The 19,193-nt window shown below is 30.0% G+C and overlaps 1 protein-coding gene across 2 annotated transcripts in view; it reads left to right on the top strand.

Annotated features, from left to right (window-relative positions):
• Positions 1-11,071, top strand: part of LOC107456076 (chondroitin sulfate N-acetylgalactosaminyltransferase 2) — a 61,082-nt gene extending 50,011 nt beyond the window's left edge. Inside the window, exons 1-3 of one of the 2 annotated variants that reach the window (XM_016073845.3) lie at positions 752-941; positions 5,931-6,203; positions 8,701-11,071. In XM_016073845.3, the coding sequence (XP_015929331.1) occupies positions 5,952-6,203; positions 8,701-10,074 (1,626 nt within the window). In that variant the 5' untranslated portion in view covers positions 752-941; positions 5,931-5,951 and the 3' untranslated portion in view covers positions 10,075-11,071. Of the gene's footprint in view, positions 1-751; positions 942-5,930; positions 6,204-8,700 lie in introns of those variants that run through there. The other variant, XM_016073844.3, reaches the window with a different exon arrangement.
• Positions 11,072-19,193: the final 8,122 nt, after the last annotated feature.

The following is a 19,193-nucleotide window of genomic DNA, read 5'->3' as shown; positions in this document are numbered from 1 at the left end:
ATAGCCTAAAAATTTAACCAATAGTCACTGGAGTAGTTTGAAAGATTGCGATGTCCGAACCTGCATTCGAATACTAATTTTTAAAAAAAATGGCTAATACATCGTTTAGTCCATGAGTGAATATATCTAGAATTCAAGTAATGTTAATTTTGTATAACTACTCTGAAAATGTAAATATTGTTCTAACTATTTGTTTTTAGTCTCGTAAAAGTAATTTAATATTATATTTACTCATGAATAAAGACAAAGGGAAAACTTTTAAGCTCATCCTTTCGTCCAGCAATGTATTTATTTAACTTACGTTCCTACTTCTGGAAGACATTTGCAGAAGAAGATTTAAGACTGCTTATCAATGATTCAAAATGTGTTCAAGACATGCAAGGAAACAAATAGCTCTCTACAAATTTCCAGCACATTTATCGGTCTCGCAACTGGTTAACGTCCGAAAGGAGCTAACATTTCCCCTCTAGATATATCTAAAACCATAGGGCAACAAAACAACTCACCTCGGCTTCTTTAATTCTCTTATGCATATTAATCGTTACAGCTAATCGTAACAGGCGGAAGTTGCATGTAACTCTCCGCCGAGGAAACCTCAGCCGCAATTCTTTCCTTAATTACGGCATAGGCAGGGTCTTATCAGTTGAAAGTGGGGGCGAAATAGAGTTCGGAGCGTAGTTAAAACGGAAGCTCGTTTGATTAGGAAGTTCGACGATATTTAACAAAAGAGTGTTGCCTCCGTTATGAATTTATTGCAGTTATGAGATTTTTTGGATAACAGAAGCGGGTTCGGTGTTTACTCTTTCCCCTAACATGTTAACTTTTGATTTATTGTTCTGGTTGGCTTTTTTTTTCAAGCGAGAATTTACATTGTCTTGATTAGTTTGGGGAACTTAGAAAAAAGTTTTAAATGCTTAATTTATGTTGGTACACATTCGGCGGTAAGTAGTTAATTAATTTTGGATATTTTTTTTCCTTTTTATTGTTACTACTAACATTGATCAAAAATTTTAAATTTTAACATACTACTCGAAAACTGAAAGTGGATATTTTTCAAATCCGCCATTTTTTTTTTCCAAAATCCGCCATTTTTTTATTATTAGCTGTGATTTTATAAGCAAATAAAAAAAAATTTCAATTTCAACTAGGCATTGTTGTTATTGTAATTGCATTAAAAAATAAACTTAGCAGATTAAACCTTAAATTTCGCTTATTGGTATCGAGCTCCATCAAGTTCAAGTTTAATCAGTTGTAAAACAATTAAGAATTTTTTAAAGTTTATACTCCTATTTACCAATGTATAACTTCTTTATATGAGTGCTATGTTTGCATTCACGCACAAATTAAACAGAATGTTTTAAGTGTAACGTTTAGAGCATAGTTCAAAGCATGTAAGGAAATCTGAAAATAATTGTATGCTTCATTGAAACACGTTTAGACCTGAAGTAAAAGCGTAAAAATTCGAATTCACGTCTACTAGAATTGTACAGTGCTAAAGAAATGGACCACCCTGAATAACTTTTTATCCAATTATAGAATTTTTACGTTCGAAGTCGTTCTTTTAAAATTCGATTTCGCAGAACTATTCGACCGATTTCTCTCAAATTTTTTATTTCACCATGTAAAATTACATTCTTTAACGGAATGTAAAAAAATTGCATTCCTTATAATTCAAAAACTGTTTTCAATTGCTATTAATTAAATAATAAAAAATATTTGCCATAAGTTATTATTCGAATGGAATTATCTTTGAATAAACGAATTTTATAATTGTAAGCAAAAATTTTTAAATTCGTTTAAAAAAATTCTCGAGGCATGATGAACTACGAAAAAAGTAAAATTTACACTAAGGAACCCAAACTTTGACCCATTTCCTGACCAAACTTTTGTGACCATATTTCCCAGATTGCGGCTTTCCCTTATATTTCGGTAATTAGAAATCCAAATCCGTCGAAAAAAGGGTATCTTTATTCCCAGAAAGTACGTTTTTGTGTCTGATTTTGAAACTTATAATAACATCTACCCAAATTAATTCATAAATTAAAATTACAAATAATTAATAAATTAATGAATCACAAATAATAAATTAATTCATAAAGCATATTAGAGGTCATCCCCTAAAATCATTATGATCGAGTCCCTAGAACGTGAAGATTTGATCATTAGATCAAAAGTTATTCAGGGTGGTCCGTTTAATTTTTGTACATATTTTTGTAATAATAACGACATAAATCGTTTTATTCCGTTGTCACAATAACTAAGCAGAAGAGAACCACAAATGGAAATCTATACAGTGATTTGTTTTTCAATCGAAAAGCAAAACTCATGATGAACGATAATATTTAAAGATCTGTAAATAATACGCACAGAAATAACTTTTTATGTCAACCAAACGAAACTTCCCCTGGTTCACTTTGGGTCACGGCGCATATTGTTTGAAAACTGAAATAATTAATGAGAAGCACTGCTTTTTTTTAGTTTTTTGAGTTTAGTTGGAAGTAATGTGTTTTTTAACTGATTTCATTTCAATGCTTGCATTTTTAATAATTAAGAGGTTTTTTTTTTCCTTGGGGTCAATTAAATTACCTACTGTAGGGATTCCCAACAGCGTACGAAATTGGGGTCGTTAAGCCTTCTCCGAGATTGGTTAGTTCTCAATAACTAAATATTTAATCTGGTTTTATGTTCAAGTTCATAACACTGTAACGGGGAAGTGTAGATATAGTTAAGCAATACTTCTTATAAGGTTAATTCAATAATTTTTCAAGGTGATGTTTCTTTAAAATGTGGATTTATAATTCACAAATAATAATAATCAGAAACTTAAAGAAAAATTTAACAATTTTATTTTTGATCTCCAGAGAGCACATCCGTGTGGTCCAGTGACAGAACGGGAATAACTATTTAAATTTAAAAAAGGAAATAAAAGTTGAGTACGCATTGCTGGTGATTTAAATCATTTACAAAATCCTCCACACTCCTTAAGTAGAGAATTCTCAATACTGCGTCTATCTATTCCACTATTAGAGAATTTTATTCCAATTTCTATCCAAGTCTTGATAAAAAAATTTATATGGTATTAAGTAGTTTTTGCTCTGCAATGTAGTTATTTATTCACAGTAAGTTCAAGATAATATTTTATTCATAATAATAATTTAACTGAGAATGGTTTCTTGTTTTGCAATATCAGTTTGTAAACAAAATTATCCGTTATTGATATAGAGTTCCTTTGGTAGTGAAGATGTCTAAGCTGACGTCACTTCACTTTCCTGCCTTCAAATAAAATTTTAGTACCATTTTAAAAATGAAATTTTACTCAAAATGAGTGAAAGTTGGCAACTATGTAACAGTCAAGTAATATAGTTCAGCAAGTGTCTTGAACATCTCTCCTCAATTAACAGCACTTATTTATCAATTTTTGATGATACCCGCAGAATATTTACAATTGGGTACTTGCAACTCGAAAAGAAGTCAAGTATTTATGCCTAACCACATGAGTTATCGGATTTAATTGGATATATAAGCAACATCACACTTGTGTTGAACCTGATTGGTTTCTGAATCGACACATGCCCCGATACCACCTACAATGACGTCACTTGCAGGTATCCAATTATCAAAAGTCTTGTTGCACATCATAAGGTATAATTCGGCCCCTGGGATCAATACTATTTATTAGAATCTCGAGAATAATCAAAGTAATAATTTATTATAAGTTGTTATTATTAATTATCCCGTGATTATATTTTATAGATCCATTATCTCTTACTTGACGATTTTATTATTTTTTTTAATAATCTTTCTTATTAAAAAAATTACTTTTTGTCGTGTTTTACGTGTTAGATCTTATTTTAAAATGAATATGTAGGTTATATTAATTAAAAAATGATGTCCCGATAAAAACAAATTGTATCCATAACCTACATAACAATTCAGATTTTCTGCCTTAATTATTTTTAAACATTACAATGTATTATGATGAGCAGTAAAACCAAGGAAACGTCTATAACTTTCCCAACGCCCAAAATCTTTTATTCTTAAACAAAAGCTTACTTTTTTGCAAATAATAGCTTTCATTTCCTTTTTTCATTTGTTATATGATAAAGGGTAAACATTTCCAGGAAAAGGTAAGGTTGAGGGGGGGGGTTAGCTTTTGTTAAACTTTGAAGTTTGGGGCGATAGTAGATGCGTTGGTAACTAAACATCATTAAGAAAGCAATATCTTTTAATGAACCATAAAAATCTACCGTAAAGCTTCCCACCTCATCTTAAAACAACTAAATAAAGTGTGCAAAAATAAATATATCCCCCAACTTTTCCTTTAGTTTATCACATTAACTTTAACAAAAAGCAAACAGTTACTTTTTCAGTAAAATGTTTTACTTTTATGGCCCTTAAAAATATTGTTCTTCTTTTAATAGTTTTATTTAAAAAACGGCCATTAAGCTTTTTTTTTCACTTTTTCAGGGCTAATAGTGTTCTTAAAGTTTAAAAACGAAATTTTAAAAAAAACTTTATTTCTATTTTATTTTCTGAAAAATTGGATATCATGTCCCAAATTTTTAATAATGCTCAAACTATTTTTTTTTTTTTTTTACCTTTTTAAACTTTTTTTTCTATAGCGTAAAATGACCAGAAATGTGTTGCGTTACATTTTGTATTATTAATTAGTTCTATTTCCCTCCTTAAAAACTAAAATAAAACTATCTTATAGTTCTAATCTAGAAGAAAAAATAGTTTTTTTAATTACAAAATATTAAAAAATTTTTATTTAAAACTTATTATTTCTTCCAAACATTTATGAAATAAATCTATAATTTTTATTATTTACTTATAAAATATATGAATATTTTTTTTCATGGGAAAAAAAGTAATTTCGGTAATAAGCATTAAAAAGTTTCCACCTACCTGTAAATTATTAAGAAATAAAATCAATTTTTTTTTATTAAGCCATAGGAATATATTTCTTCTAAATTATTGTGGTGTAAAAATTTAAAGAAACTGATGAAAGTTGACAAAGGTATGAGGCATAAAATCTATTTATTTATAATAATGGAAATAACTTTAAAAGTCACGAAATCATGTTTTTAAAGTCTGAAACAAAAATAAATAAATAAAACTCTCAACTTGTATATCCGATTTACTTTTATTTTGTCTTGTTTGTTCATGTTCGCTATGCTTAACCGTTTAGTTTTCATTTGCGATTTAAATTCGATTTTTTTTTCACAGTCCATCAGAAATCAACTTACAGAGTGAAAAATTTGTACTTAAGGTCGTCTTTTTGTAAATAATTGTTTTCTCTATAAGAACGACTTAATCCTAGTTTTTAATACTATTAATGATATCTTATTGGAATCTTTAAAATTTAGATTGTATTTTTTTTCCGCTTAGAATTATTACCGCAAACTACAATTTTAAATCGCCTTCGTCTGGTAGGGAATGTGCTATGTAAGTCTACGGTTTTTTCACAAAAAATTTATTTTAAAGCTTCATGATATTTTTAATAGCTGAAAATAAATTTTGAAAATTTTATTATGCATATACCAAGGCAAAAAAACCTAAATTATCGGGATTTTTACCTCGAAATTAAAGAGGTTATTTTAATCCAAAACTATTGAAAAGGTTATTTTAATCCAAAATTACTCCTCGCGATCAACTTATTTTTAATCTTTAAAAACGAGGAAAAAAAGCTTTTTTTTAACCACGAAATTAAAGAGGTTATTTTAATCCAAAACTATATTCCTCACGATCAACTTATTTTTAATCTTTAAAAACGAAAAAAAAATATGACTTTTAATTCATTTCTGTAACTATTTTTCAGAAAAAAAGATTAAATTTAAAATATTGATAGAATGCATTTTAGAGCAACAATTTAGAAACCATTTGTAAACTGAGTTATAAAAAGACATCTCTTTTTGTCCTCATTTTAGGTGACGGAGTCCTCCGGTAGCATGCGACTGGTCACCCGTGCCCTCCTGCTACTGGTGGCCGTGTCTTTAATTTTCATTCTGTTATTGGGCCGCTGTGGACTGCGATTGGACGAAGATCTCGGATCAACATCATCCGGAAACAGTGACTTCCAGTACAGGCTGTCTCAACAATCTCCTGAATCCTACTATTTGGATCTCCTTCACAGAAGAGAAGAAGAACACAGACTGGAAATAAAAAATCTTAAAGACGAGATTACATCTTTAAAGAAAAAAGTAATTAATAATGTCTAGCAGATTGATAAGTACTGATTTAAATCAAATAAATCATTTTAATTATTCAAAAAATAAACATTGATTCAAATTGTTAAAATTAAAATGATTAAGGCTTGCATTTCAAGGAAACTGGAGCAGTGAAAATCGGAAATATAAACATTTCTAAAATAGCAAAATAATTCATAAGTTATTTTACAAGCTTATGTAACTTTTTGTATACATAGCAACTTCTTTGAAACAAAAAAAAAAATTAGTTAAAAAAATTTGCCAAGATCGTGTATTTGATGCTTTTAATATATTTATTATATTTATTATCAGAATGCATTTATATAAAAATAATTATTTTTTAAGTGAGAATGTTTTGGTTTAGAATTTAATAGTTACACGTTGAATGCCATGGGATCACCGGTGACCGGCACTGAGTTTGTTCGTAGCGCCACGGTGGTCACCGGTAATCAGCGAAGCCAAGATTATTAGAAACACATAATTCGAGTAAAGTTTTAAATTTTTTATATTATTATCGTTACTAAAATGGTTTGAATAAATTAATGCAATATAGAACACACAAAAATAGCTTTATTTATACACACAAAGATGCCAACTTGCTCCGGATAGCGAGTAAATATTTTCAAGTGGTAGTTTATTAATTGTGATTCTTGGTTTAATAAATTCAATTTAGTAGATTTTTATCCACCACTATTTCTAAACAATTCGTAGGCTTATATAATTCACCATTTTTTTTTTCAGATATGTTGTGCTAAACCTTTTAAAAAAACTAGCAAAATCTGTCTAATATTTGCAAATTTAGTTTGTAGTTATTTACCGTTTGGCTAAATGGGCAAGCCTTGTTAAATTAGCGTGGTATTCAAAGCGCTAATACTAAAATTTTAGCATTTGTTTTTGGTCCATTAATATTTTATTGGAAGAGAAATTTGTGTAGTGTCTTCAACGGATAGAAAATGAAGTTTATTCTGCCCTTTAATTGCAATTTTGTATTAGTTGTATAGCTCCATAAAATTACATTTAAATTTTTAAAGATTAGGCATCCTAGAAAACTTTGATCAAGATTTAAAATTTTTAAAAACTTTCAGTACTTGTAACATTTGTACTAAATTATTATCAGTTGAAATAATCAATAAAAAAAATTATGTTTAGAATAAAATACTTGTAATTTTTATGAAAAAAAAATCTTTAAAAAAAAAAAAAACAAGATTTTCTTACACTTTGAGAGATTGCAACAAAATTCCAAACATTTTATTAACATTTAATTCATATACTCAATATGTACCATGAAATAAATTAATTATTATTAGTATGGTTTCAGTTGCAAACATTTTGAAATCTATTTAATACTCAAGATCAAATACAGACGATATATAACTAATTGTATAAAAAATAATTTACTTGCTTCGATTATATTTTAAAATTTTCTTGTGGATTTTTTTTAATCGAAATCTTTCCCGCAGTTATAGAGTGCACATTTGTAAGGATTGCTGATTAGCTATTTAATTAATTATAATTGCATACTTTTTATCTGCATTTGATCTTCCCCTTTATCATTGTAGTTATGTGCCCTCAAACTACGGTTGTTTTCAAATAAATAATCCCAAGAAACTAAAGCGGTAAAATGTTACCTGATTGATAACTGAATTCGCTGCAGAAATATACAAATAAATAACAGTCGACATGTTTCAAGCTCTTCAAAAAAAGGTACTCATTATTAAGACTTGTCAGACGGGAATGCAAAGAAAAAAAAAGGACTTGAAAAAGTAAAGTTGCCAACGAAAAATGGAAAAATAAAGATGAGAAACAAAACTAGAAAAATCTCAGAAACCCAGAGAGAGAAAAAAGATTAAAAAAACAGAACAGGAAGAATCACAGTGGCCGAGAGGCAACGAAGAGTAAAATGCATTTCCACGCGTTATGGAGATGAGGGGAGGAAATAATATCATTAACAAGAAAATCAACATTCAAATGAATAAAACAAGATTCCAGGGCATCTAGATGAGCTAATATAACTGGGATGGAAATAATTCTAGCATTGCCGAAATTGATTTTATGCCCAAAATTCCAACAATTGAAAATTTCTCTAATTCTTGATCGTGTTCCTTAAGTTTAAATTTTAAATAGCATTTAGTTTTCCCGATCTTGCCAACGTATAACAAAATAAATCAAATCATTTTTGTTTCTTTACATTTGTGTCTAACAAGTCTTAAAAATGGGCGCCTATTTTTGAAAAGCTTGAAATCTATCGACTGTTATTTCATGCTTGTATATTTTTTAAGCAAATGAAATTTTCATTCATTTGCGTAAAAAGTAGTACGATTCCAAACAGGTAATACACTTATTTTGTTTTAACCTGCATAATTAATTTTTATAAGTAAAGGATTAATTTTTTTAGTTAATTAATTACGATAATTATTAATTTTTAATTGATTTATTTATATATTTAATTTATTAATTTTTGACGATAATTTTAATATGAATTTTTTTTCAGGTTACGGATCTACAGAAGCCTTTTGTGGATCCAGTTTCTATTCCAATAGTAGAGCCTCCTTCTAGGTCTTCGGATAGCGATTATCCAGGTGTAACTGAGTGCTCTGATTACTTGAAAAAGCAAGTTCAATCCGCGGAAATCCGGCATGGTGTCCAGCTGAACAATGAGTATGAAGTAGTGCCATTTACTCATTTCACTTTTGGGAGAGTGTATCCTGTCACCTTAGGACTAGGTAAACGAGTTGTTGAGAAACCAATAGGTTACAAGCGCAAAGATCTACTGGAAGTGTTCGTCCGTGCCCTCGATCTCATAAATCGAGACAAGAAAGGTAAACAGAGGTACACCGTGGATGATTTTGCTGAGGGTCTATTCCGCAACGAACCTACGACAGGCACACAGTATGAACTATATTTCAAAGAAAAGAACATATCCCGATCTTACCATAGAGTCATCCTGGCAAGACCATTTGGCCCTGTGCAGACATTAGTCAATGAAAAAGTGAGAACTACCAAAGAACTCATCAACGTGATACTACCTTTATCTGGTAGAATAGACGCGTTTAGGACGTTTATGGATCGTTTTGCCAAAGTTGCCATCAAGCACGATCGAAAAGTCTTCCTTACAGTTGTATACTTTGGAGAAGAGGGTCTCCATGACGTCCGGGTTATACTTACTAAAGTATCCAGAGAAACTAAGTTTCGTAATGTGAAACTCCTTACCCTGAATGAAACCTTTTCAAGGGGCAAAGGGCTACAAGTCGGGGTGCAACACTGGCCGAAAGGAGACGTTCTTCTATTTCTGTGCGATGTGGACATAGTGTTTACAAATCGTTTTCTGGAGCGTTGCCGTTTGAATGCCTCACCTGGTAAAAGGGTATATTACCCTATCGTTTTCAGCCTTTACAACCCTTCCTTAGTTTATTCTCTGCAGGGCAAAGAGACTCCAGCAGAAGCTGACCAACTCACTATTTCAAGAGACTCTGGATTTTGGAGAGACTTTGGTTATGGCATGACCTGCCAATACCGGAGTGATTTCCTGAGTCTGAAAGGTTTCGACGAGGATATAGTCGGTTGGGGTGGTGAGGACGTGATGCTGTACAGGAAGTACGTCCGAAGTAATATAGTCGTAGTAAGAGCAACCGATCCAGGTATATTCCATAGCTGGCATGAAAAACTATGCGACCCGGATCTGTCTGTTGACCAGTACAGAGCATGCCTCAGGTCCAGAGCTTTAGGAGAAGCTTCACATGCCCAGCTTGGTCTTTTGGCTTTCGGAGATGAGTTAAGAAAACACCAAAAGAACCTTGCGGCGATGAATTCTCCTATGACAAATGTTAATGTTGTGAATGTGATTGAGCGCCCTCAACATGCATAGTGTTCGGATGAACACTTCCATTGAAGAGTTTAGTGGAAATTATGCTAAGCCCTACTATTTCTAAATTTACGATCGGCTTTAAAGATAGATTTTCAATTTATTCTGTCAAGCCTTTAAGTAAGTTTGTTCTAAAAAAATAAAATGTTTCGAAAACAACTTTTTATAGTTTCCTGAAGGTAATCTATTTTCCCCCATAAAAGCGAAAATTATATCAGCTTACATATTTTTCCACTATTATCTTCAATCGCGACTAATTATCGTTACATATACAAAACTGTGATTATTTTTGTTTTATTCAACAAAAATATGAATCAAATTTAAATTTTTTTTAATTTAATGATCTTAGTAAACTTAGGTATGACTTCACAAGTCTATTCCATTTTCACAATATTAATTATGATAATTCTCATGATATAGCTCAAAGACATAAGTAATGTAGTGGCATTATTTGTTGAACTCATACATTGCAATATAAATCTGTGATTTATTTTAGTATTTTAATTTCATCTATCGGAAAAAGCTTTAAATTTTTAATTTAGATCTCTAATTAAATGAGTCCAAATGAACTTTGATGCCTAATTACATAATTTAACCTTTAAAAATTATTTTAAGCGTTTTAATTACATAAATGAAAATCATTAATCATTGATTTATGAACCATAAATCTGTCAACTTTCCTCAACTCCGTGTGTCGTCATTAAAATTTACCTACCATGCGATTAAACAACGCCTTTGAATTGACAGATCCTAAATTAATGATTAATTCCAGGTTAGAACCATCATTTATCATAGCGAATAATTTCGTATGGAATTTATTATTGATTCATGTCTTTTTAACTTATTTAGTCTTAGGGTTAAGTGTATGAAACGAATATCGAGACGTTTGCTAAAATGCCAAATTATGTTCAGTAACGTATCTAACGTAAATTCACCTGTATGAAACTGCTTAATTTACATTGATGTTTACATAATTCCGTTATTTTTCAACTAACAAAAATTGAGTATAGAAACTAGAAAGCTATTAGGTTTAAATAAATCTTAAATAACGCAATATTTCCTTCCTAATCCCAAAATCAACTACGTTAATTTGCATATCATTTAAAAGTTGCGAAGAATCTATGACGTTTTATGATTTTCCTTTGCAGTAACAATTATAAGTTGCATTTTTTTTAACCATTTGAATGTGAGAAGTGAAAATTAAGTACTTTCGCTTTAATCTCGGAGTTAAATTATAAATGTTAGCCTTATTTGTTTTTGCTAGATAAAGTGAAAATATATGCATTGAACTTACTCTTGAGTTACTTTACTTTGTTACATATTTCTTACTAAATCTTTCAAAATTTGTATTTACAAAGTGAAATTGTTTATGAAATGGTTGAAATATTGTTATTTTGTTTTACAAAATATTGTTTAATGGTTATTTTTTTTTACACAATTTAAAGGGAGTCGGTAAAGGCATATATCAATAATGCTTAAACTGACTTATCTCCATGCATTTCTTCTAAGAAACTACTTATTATGAGATATCACTTTGAAATTTTGGGGGGATATTTGAGATTACAACAGTTGTATGCTGTGATAATGTTTTAGCGTTAACAGGAATGCTTTTTGATGAAAACTTATAAAAAATTAAAAGTCCTACATAAGTTCATAATTTTATGAGGAAATTTTTTGCCTAAGATATGTATTAACAAGTTATCACAGTGTGAACATATATATGTAAATATTCTGCGAAAAAAACCTTAAGCAATATCTTGTTTAGATGCTGAGAAAAGGTACATTGAAAAAGGTCAGTTTTAGCATTATTGGTATCTGCTCTACCGATTTCCCTTAAGGTTGCTTAAATTGAAAATATACATAATGGATTTCCATTATGTATATTTTCAACTCAATATTTTCAACTTTTTCAATGACATTTTAATTTGTGACGAATGTTATAATGTGACGAATGTTAAACTTTTCAGAAAAACTAATTATTTGACTGCTTATACACGTTTAAATTCACTTAATTAGTGTTTTTACAAACTCTTTAAATATGTTATTTCTAAGCTAAAAACACGGGACTTTGTGCCTCTTAAACGAATAAAATTATTATCTAAACTGTAGAAATAATAATTTCGTAAAAAAACAAAATCAGATAGTGTCTCTTACCTCCAATATACACCTATAGATTGACTATAACTTAATAATAAATCAATCAAATAAGTATCAATCACTTTTTTGGAATTGAAATTTTAATAAAAAATGATTGAATTTTCAAATTTAAAAGTTCATTCAAGAGATTATTTAGTTCAGATATTGATGAAATACTAAATATTTTCTACCTACGTCATAGTGGTTGAAATTGGCGATGAAATAACAGTAAAAGGTACTAAATGGTTTTTTAAACAAAACAAAAAAACAAAAAAGACTGGTTTATTGTAATTAATGTGGAAAGTTCGAAAGTGTCGGGTATTTCTTAAACTCTTGAATTCACTCACATGCTCTCCGTACTTTACCTTTTTAACAAAGTGTGCTTGTAGCTCTCTTTCGCCTTGAAAGTAGATATCCTGCATAAGTCTTCCACATTTTCTATCCACCAAGTGTGTGTATATTTGTAAATTTAAATTGTGTATATTTCTACATAGAAAAAAAAAGATTTTTAAATTACCAATAATGTTTAGCAAATTGAATGAGGATTTTGGAACATTATTTTAAACATATTTATTGTTATTTTACTTTATTAAATATATATTTTAAATATTGAATGCATCTAATCAGTATTTTATAAAAAACATACAGCAATTAAAATTCTGATATTTCCTCACTTCGTCGTGAAGCTTTATAAATTCTTACTTCTAATGGATTATACTCTTGGTGCAATTGACGATGTCACTTATGTTTTTTGTTATTTTAAAAAAAAATTCTTTCTGTGCAATTTTTATTTATTTTGTTAATTTTTCTTTTTAATATATGATCTTCATCTATTTTATAAGACTATTGGTGGCATAACATAATTTTTTATTCAAATACATGAAATAAAACTTATTTTCTTATACGTAAAACTACTTAACGCAAATCTCTGATGATTATGTTACTTTATTATTTTTAAAGATTGCTCTCTGTTCAATTTCTGTTTGATTTTTTATTAATTTTTCTCTATAACTATATGACATCAATTTTCTAAGAATTTAAAAAAAAATTAGGAATAATTTTTCTATAAATAAATTTCTATATTTCGTAATTTTCTCGCAAACTAGAGTTTCATCTAAAATGTTTTTTGCGGATTTTTAAAAACAAACTAACGAGCATTCTATCCTTACTAAAAGATTTTCTAATGAAATTGTTTTTACTTATATCTAATTTAATATTTATTTTATATATGTGTCTATTACATTCCTCTAGTCAAAATTTAAATTTAATGTGATAAAAAAAGTAGCCTTTGTTAAAAGCATATTCTTTTTTCTCGTTTTATTATTCATATGGTATATTTTAATGTTTTATTCTACATTTGAATATGCTTAATTTTTTTAGAGAAATTAGGCTTTGTAAAAATATGTATATTTGATTGTATATATGACAGTTCTTTTTATGTGTCTGAAAGTACTCCTACAGCTTTCAAATAAATTGAATTATGGTTTTTTTCCAACTTGTGTTTCTTTTCGATAATTTTGAATGATTAACAAACTTCACTGATGAGAATGAGTTAACACCTATTTTCAGCCAAAGGTGCGTAAACCCATCATTTCAATAAATATTTTTTATTAACACTGTCGCTTATGCTTTTCACTAATTTTATTTGTCTGCTATTGTCAGGGGTTCTGAAAACATCTATAAAATATTAGCAATTCAATTGGAGTAAACACTTTCTGTTGAGAAATTTTTAAACTACGCTAGTTTGTTAATTAAAATGGTTTTTGACAAATTCGACGTTTTGAAAAATTTATAATTATTAATCTTACTTTTTTTATGATGGATTGGATTAAAGGGGCTAGTTTTGTAAGTTAAATAAAGCAAATTTCATGAAAAAAAGACTAGTGTTCAACTAAATTGTTAGTCTATTGATTTTACAAATGGTGCACGTAGTGGCTCAGGGGATATAGCGTTTGCTTTCCAATGAGGTGAACCAAGTTGGAATCCTAACCATGACTGGTCGATTCGAATTCCGTACCCAGCTTGCACTGACGTAAAATATCCTCAGTGGTTAACGGATCCTGGGTTTGAGTCCCCTTGCCGTCGGACTAACCGTGGAAGGTTTTTGTCGCTTTCCTCTCCACGTAACACTAATACGGGTACGCTCCATAAAAAGTTCTACACGAAAGCAAAATTTCTCTAAATACCTGATCCAGGAGTTCCCTTGTCATATGGACTACGGTTATAAAATAAAATTCTAAAAAATGCTGCATGTACGCAGCAGTTTATTCCTTATATAAAATATTTTTCATACACGAAACTTTTTTGTCTCAAATAATTTTCAATTAAATACTATCTCATGAATGAAATGAAATAAGCATTTTTCAGTGAAAATAATACCCTATTTAATAAAATTTCTCTGCTTAGTTTAAAATGGGCAAAACTATATTTTTGTTAAAGGCAAAATTCAGGTAAGTTGTTCCTATTGCGAGTAAAAACGCAACACATATGTACATATACACATACATTTTATAACCTATGTGTTTGATCGTTATAAAAAATGTTTTACATCATAGGATTAATAAAAAAAATTTACCCACAAAATCCGAGACAGAATGATAGATGTTCATTGTTACCAACTCTACAGTTTCTGTAAGGATAGGAGGGTTGCTATTTATATTTCTGGCCTTGGCAACAGTAAGTGTTGCTAGGCGACCGCAGACGATTTTAATCGAAAGTTTGATATTTTTAAACATAAATTCAGCAGACGATTTACCATTATAGCTTCATTTGTGTTGTTGACAGTAAATTGAAAAGTTCTTCTCTTTCAAAAAATGGAATTGAATCGTGAACATTTTCGTGCCATTATTTTTCATAACTTTCGACGTGGATTGTCAAGACAAGAGTGCTTCGATGAACTTAATTCTTTATTCAGCGATAAAGCGCCATCCTACAGCACTGTAAAAAATTGGTATAACGAATTTAATCGTGGTCGATGTTCGATCCAGGACGAATCCCGTGCAGGTCGTCCAAAATCCGTTGTTGTGCCAGAAAAGATCGATGCTGTGCGTGAACTGATAAAGCAAGATCGTCATGTGACATACCGTGAGATAGAGGCGTCTTTGGACATTAGTATGACTAGCATCAATAAAATATTGCATGAACATTTGAGCGTAAAAAAAATTTGTTCGCGTTGGATCCCGCATAATCTGACAAACGCTCAAAAAAAGGCTCGTGTCGATTGGTGCAAGGAAATGTTGGAAAAATACGTTCAAGGTACATCAAAGGCTGTGTATAACATCTACACAGGTGACGAATCATGGATCTATGCATATGAGCCGGAAACAAAACAGCAATCAACTGTATGGGTCTTCCAAGACGAGGCAAAACCAACAAAAGTTGTTCGAGGAAGAAGCACATCGAAACAAATGATTGCCTGTTTCTTCGGCATTAACGGTCATGTGGCAACAGTGGCGTTAGAGCAACGCAGGACGGTCAATTCTGAATGGTACACGACCATTTGTTTGCCAGAAGTCATCGGAGAAATTCGAAAAAAGCAGAAGAACAGGCGAATCATTCTTCATCATGACAATGCGAGCTCTCACACATCGACTCAAACAAAGGCATTTCTGACGGAGCGAAAGATCGAACTGATGGGTCATCCGCCGTACAGCCCTGATTTGGCACCCAATGACTTCTTCTTATTCCCACACATCAAAAATAAATTACGTGGACAACGATTTTCGACCCCCGAAGAAGCGGTTGATGCATTCAAAACGCATGTTTTGGAGTTACCTCAATCGGACTGGAAAAAGTGCTTTGAAAATTGGTTCAAACGCATGCAAAAGTGTATTGATCATCATGGAGAATATTTTGAAAAACAATAAAACCAATTTCGATCCTACATATTTGTTTTTTCCTTATTAGGCCAGAAATATAAATAGCAACCCTCGTATTACCATAATGAAAGTTGTAGCAAAATTTGCATTTTTGATATTTCATTCTTGATTTAATAGTTTTGGTTTAAAATGACTTTGATCACTTTATATACCTATCAACATTTTAAATTGCATATTTAATTGTCAAATTCTGTACATTTTTGAAGTGTTACTTGGATTTCTAAATTTCAAAAAATAGTTCTTTGTTAAATTTTCGTCTTCAAAGTACAAGTGTAGAAAGTTTTTCCGAAATTTTGTAACAATCGGAATTAAGCTACAGAAGAGAAATCTTTGACCTAACCAGATCAAAACAAATATAATGCTTTCATTAAAAATGTGGAGGAAAAACATGTGCAGCAACTAGCACATCAGAAACAGTACCTCACTTTCCTGTGTAAATGATATACAATCCTCCCAAATCACCTCTATTTTCCATCTAAAAAAGGGTGAAGCATGCAGGGGAGATTAGAAGAGTTTTTAGTCATTGTTTATCGAGACATAACAAAGCCTTCTGTAAAAAAGTACATTTTGGCATTAATTTTTCTTTATATTTTTTATAATTACTAGACTTTTAGTCTAAAATTGTTCTTTATTTTCCAAAATGTTAAAATAACGTGTTGCCGCACAAATAAGACGAGGTGTGCTATAGTAATTAAATTTAGAATATTTTTTAACAGCATTTCATTTTATTTAATAATGGACTCAAATTTAATAAAAATGGATTTTTCTGCTATAAAACTTAAACTTCTATCTCCACCAACAAATCATATAACGCTTTCATTCAATAATTATCTTAAATATCCTATAGTGAGTACGTTCCTTGTTCAAAAATATCCCAAAATCATAGACGATTTTAAGAGTCATTTAAAAAAACTTAGACATAGAATTAAGCAGTTTGTTGCGTGAGAAAAAAAATTTCTAATCGGGAAACAAGAAGTCTGTACTCACCAAGTTTCAAAATTAGTTTCCCAAGTTCATTAACAGATCAAGCTAACTAAAAGAAGTCAAAAACAATATGTACAAAATCAATATCATTTACAGCAACAGCGAAATATTTCAGTTGAAATTGAGTGACAGGTATCGGAAAATATTGCGTTTTATAGTTTTTTTCAGTCATTTACGCCATATTTTCGTAATGTTTCATAACTTTTAGATTTGGTGATAAAATTTTTAGGCAGATTGCAGACAACCGTACACTTCAATCTGTTCCAGTTTTTCCTTAAAACCTTTCAAATCGTCGGTTTTATTGTTGATTACCAGTTATGTTAGCGATTTCAACAGTTCTAAATGTCAATAAGCTATTGGCATTTAGAACTGTTGATATTTTCTGAAGATGTTTTTCATTAAAACCTTTCAAATCGTCGGTTATATCGTTGATTACCAGTTATGTTAGCGGTTTCAACAGTTCTAAATGTCAATAGGCTATTGACATTTAGAACTGTTGATGTTTTCTGAAGATGTTTTACATTAAAATCTTTCAAATCGTCGGTTATATCGTTGATTACCAGTTATGTTCGTGGTTTCAACTGTTCTAAATGTCAATACCTTATTGACATTTAGAACTGTTGAAGTTTTCTGTAGATGTTTTCCATTAAAACCCTTGAAATCGTTGATTAGCAGCTATGTTAGTGGTTTCAACAGTTCTAAATGTCAATAGCTTGTTGATGTTTTCTGTAGATGTTTTTAATTAAAATCCTTCAAATCGTCGGTTATATCCTTGATTACCAGTTATGTCAGTGGTTTCAACAGTTCTAAATGTCAATAGCTTATTGGCATTTAGAACTGTTGATGTTTTCTGAAGATGTTTTTCATTAAAATCCTTCAAATCGTCGGTTATATCGTTGATTACCAGTTTTGTTCGTGGTTTCAACTGTTCTAAATTTCAATACCTTATTGACATTTAGAACTGTTGATGTTTTCTGTAGATGTTTTCCATTAAAACCCTTGAAATCGTTGATTAGCAGCTATGTTAGTGGTTTCAACAGTTCTAAATGTCAATAGCTTGTTGATGTTTTCTGTAGATGTTTTTAATTAAAATCCTTCAAATCGTCGGTTATATCCTTGGTTACCAGTTATGTTCGTGGTTTCAAAAGTTCTAAATGTCAATAGTTTATAAAATCGTATGTCAACTAAAATTCAATACATTATTTTGGTATAATTAGTGATAAATAAAATAAGGGGTTAGATATTACTCTATATTAAAGACACCTGGGACGTAAAAGCAACTTGAAAAATTAGGTTTTATGGCCCAGTTACAAAAAAAAGATGAGACACGGAAAAGGGTATACAATTTATATTGCTCTATAAAAATAATCTCATTGCCCTTTTACGATAGGATCAAACTCAACTAAATTTATAAGTAGGGTAAAGTGTGCTTTATAAAATTTTAACTCAAAAAGATCTCGGGCAGTTATTCCTTTGAATAACAGATAAAATTGAAGAAAAGAGGGTATTTCTAGCTTTATATTCCGAAAGCAAACTTATTTTATTGCTTTCTTCCAAATACTCTCACTCAAAAAATGTATAAAATTGCTCAAAAATAATCGAAATTTTTCGGTCATTTAGATAAGAATAAATCGCGCAATTTGCGCATAAATGGAATTTCAGTTTCTCAACAGAGTTTTTCGATTTAAATTGATTTTCAACGTTTATTAAAAATTTTACTATGTTTTGATTTACGTCAGTTTCTTTTTGATTTTTTTAACGCTAAAACTGTTTATAAAATGGTTTTGTTTTTCAATAATATCATTGATTGAATATGAATTTTTTGAGTGCTTGAAAATTTTTGTAAAGTGCTTGAAAAGTTTTTAAAAAGTGCTTATTTTTGATTCAAAGATTTGGCTACGCACCCTGAATATTTCTTAAAATTTATTTTTTGTATGCAATAATCTTTAGATAAACGAATTTTATAATTGTGTGAAAAACATTTTTAAATTCGCTTAATAATTCTTCGAGATATGGCGAAATACGCAAAAAGGGACATTAACAATTAGGGGTGCAAACTTTGGATCGCTCTCCTGACTAAACTATGGTAACGATATTTCCCAGATTGCAGCTACCCTCTATATT

The sequence above is a fragment of the Parasteatoda tepidariorum genome, chromosome 3 (assembly GCF_043381705.1).
Source record: "Parasteatoda tepidariorum isolate YZ-2023 chromosome 3, CAS_Ptep_4.0, whole genome shotgun sequence".
NCBI lineage: Eukaryota > Metazoa > Arthropoda > Arachnida > Araneae > Theridiidae > Parasteatoda > Parasteatoda tepidariorum.
The sequence above is the reverse complement of the archived record's forward strand: the minus strand, read 5'-3'. Positions and strand labels throughout refer to the sequence as shown.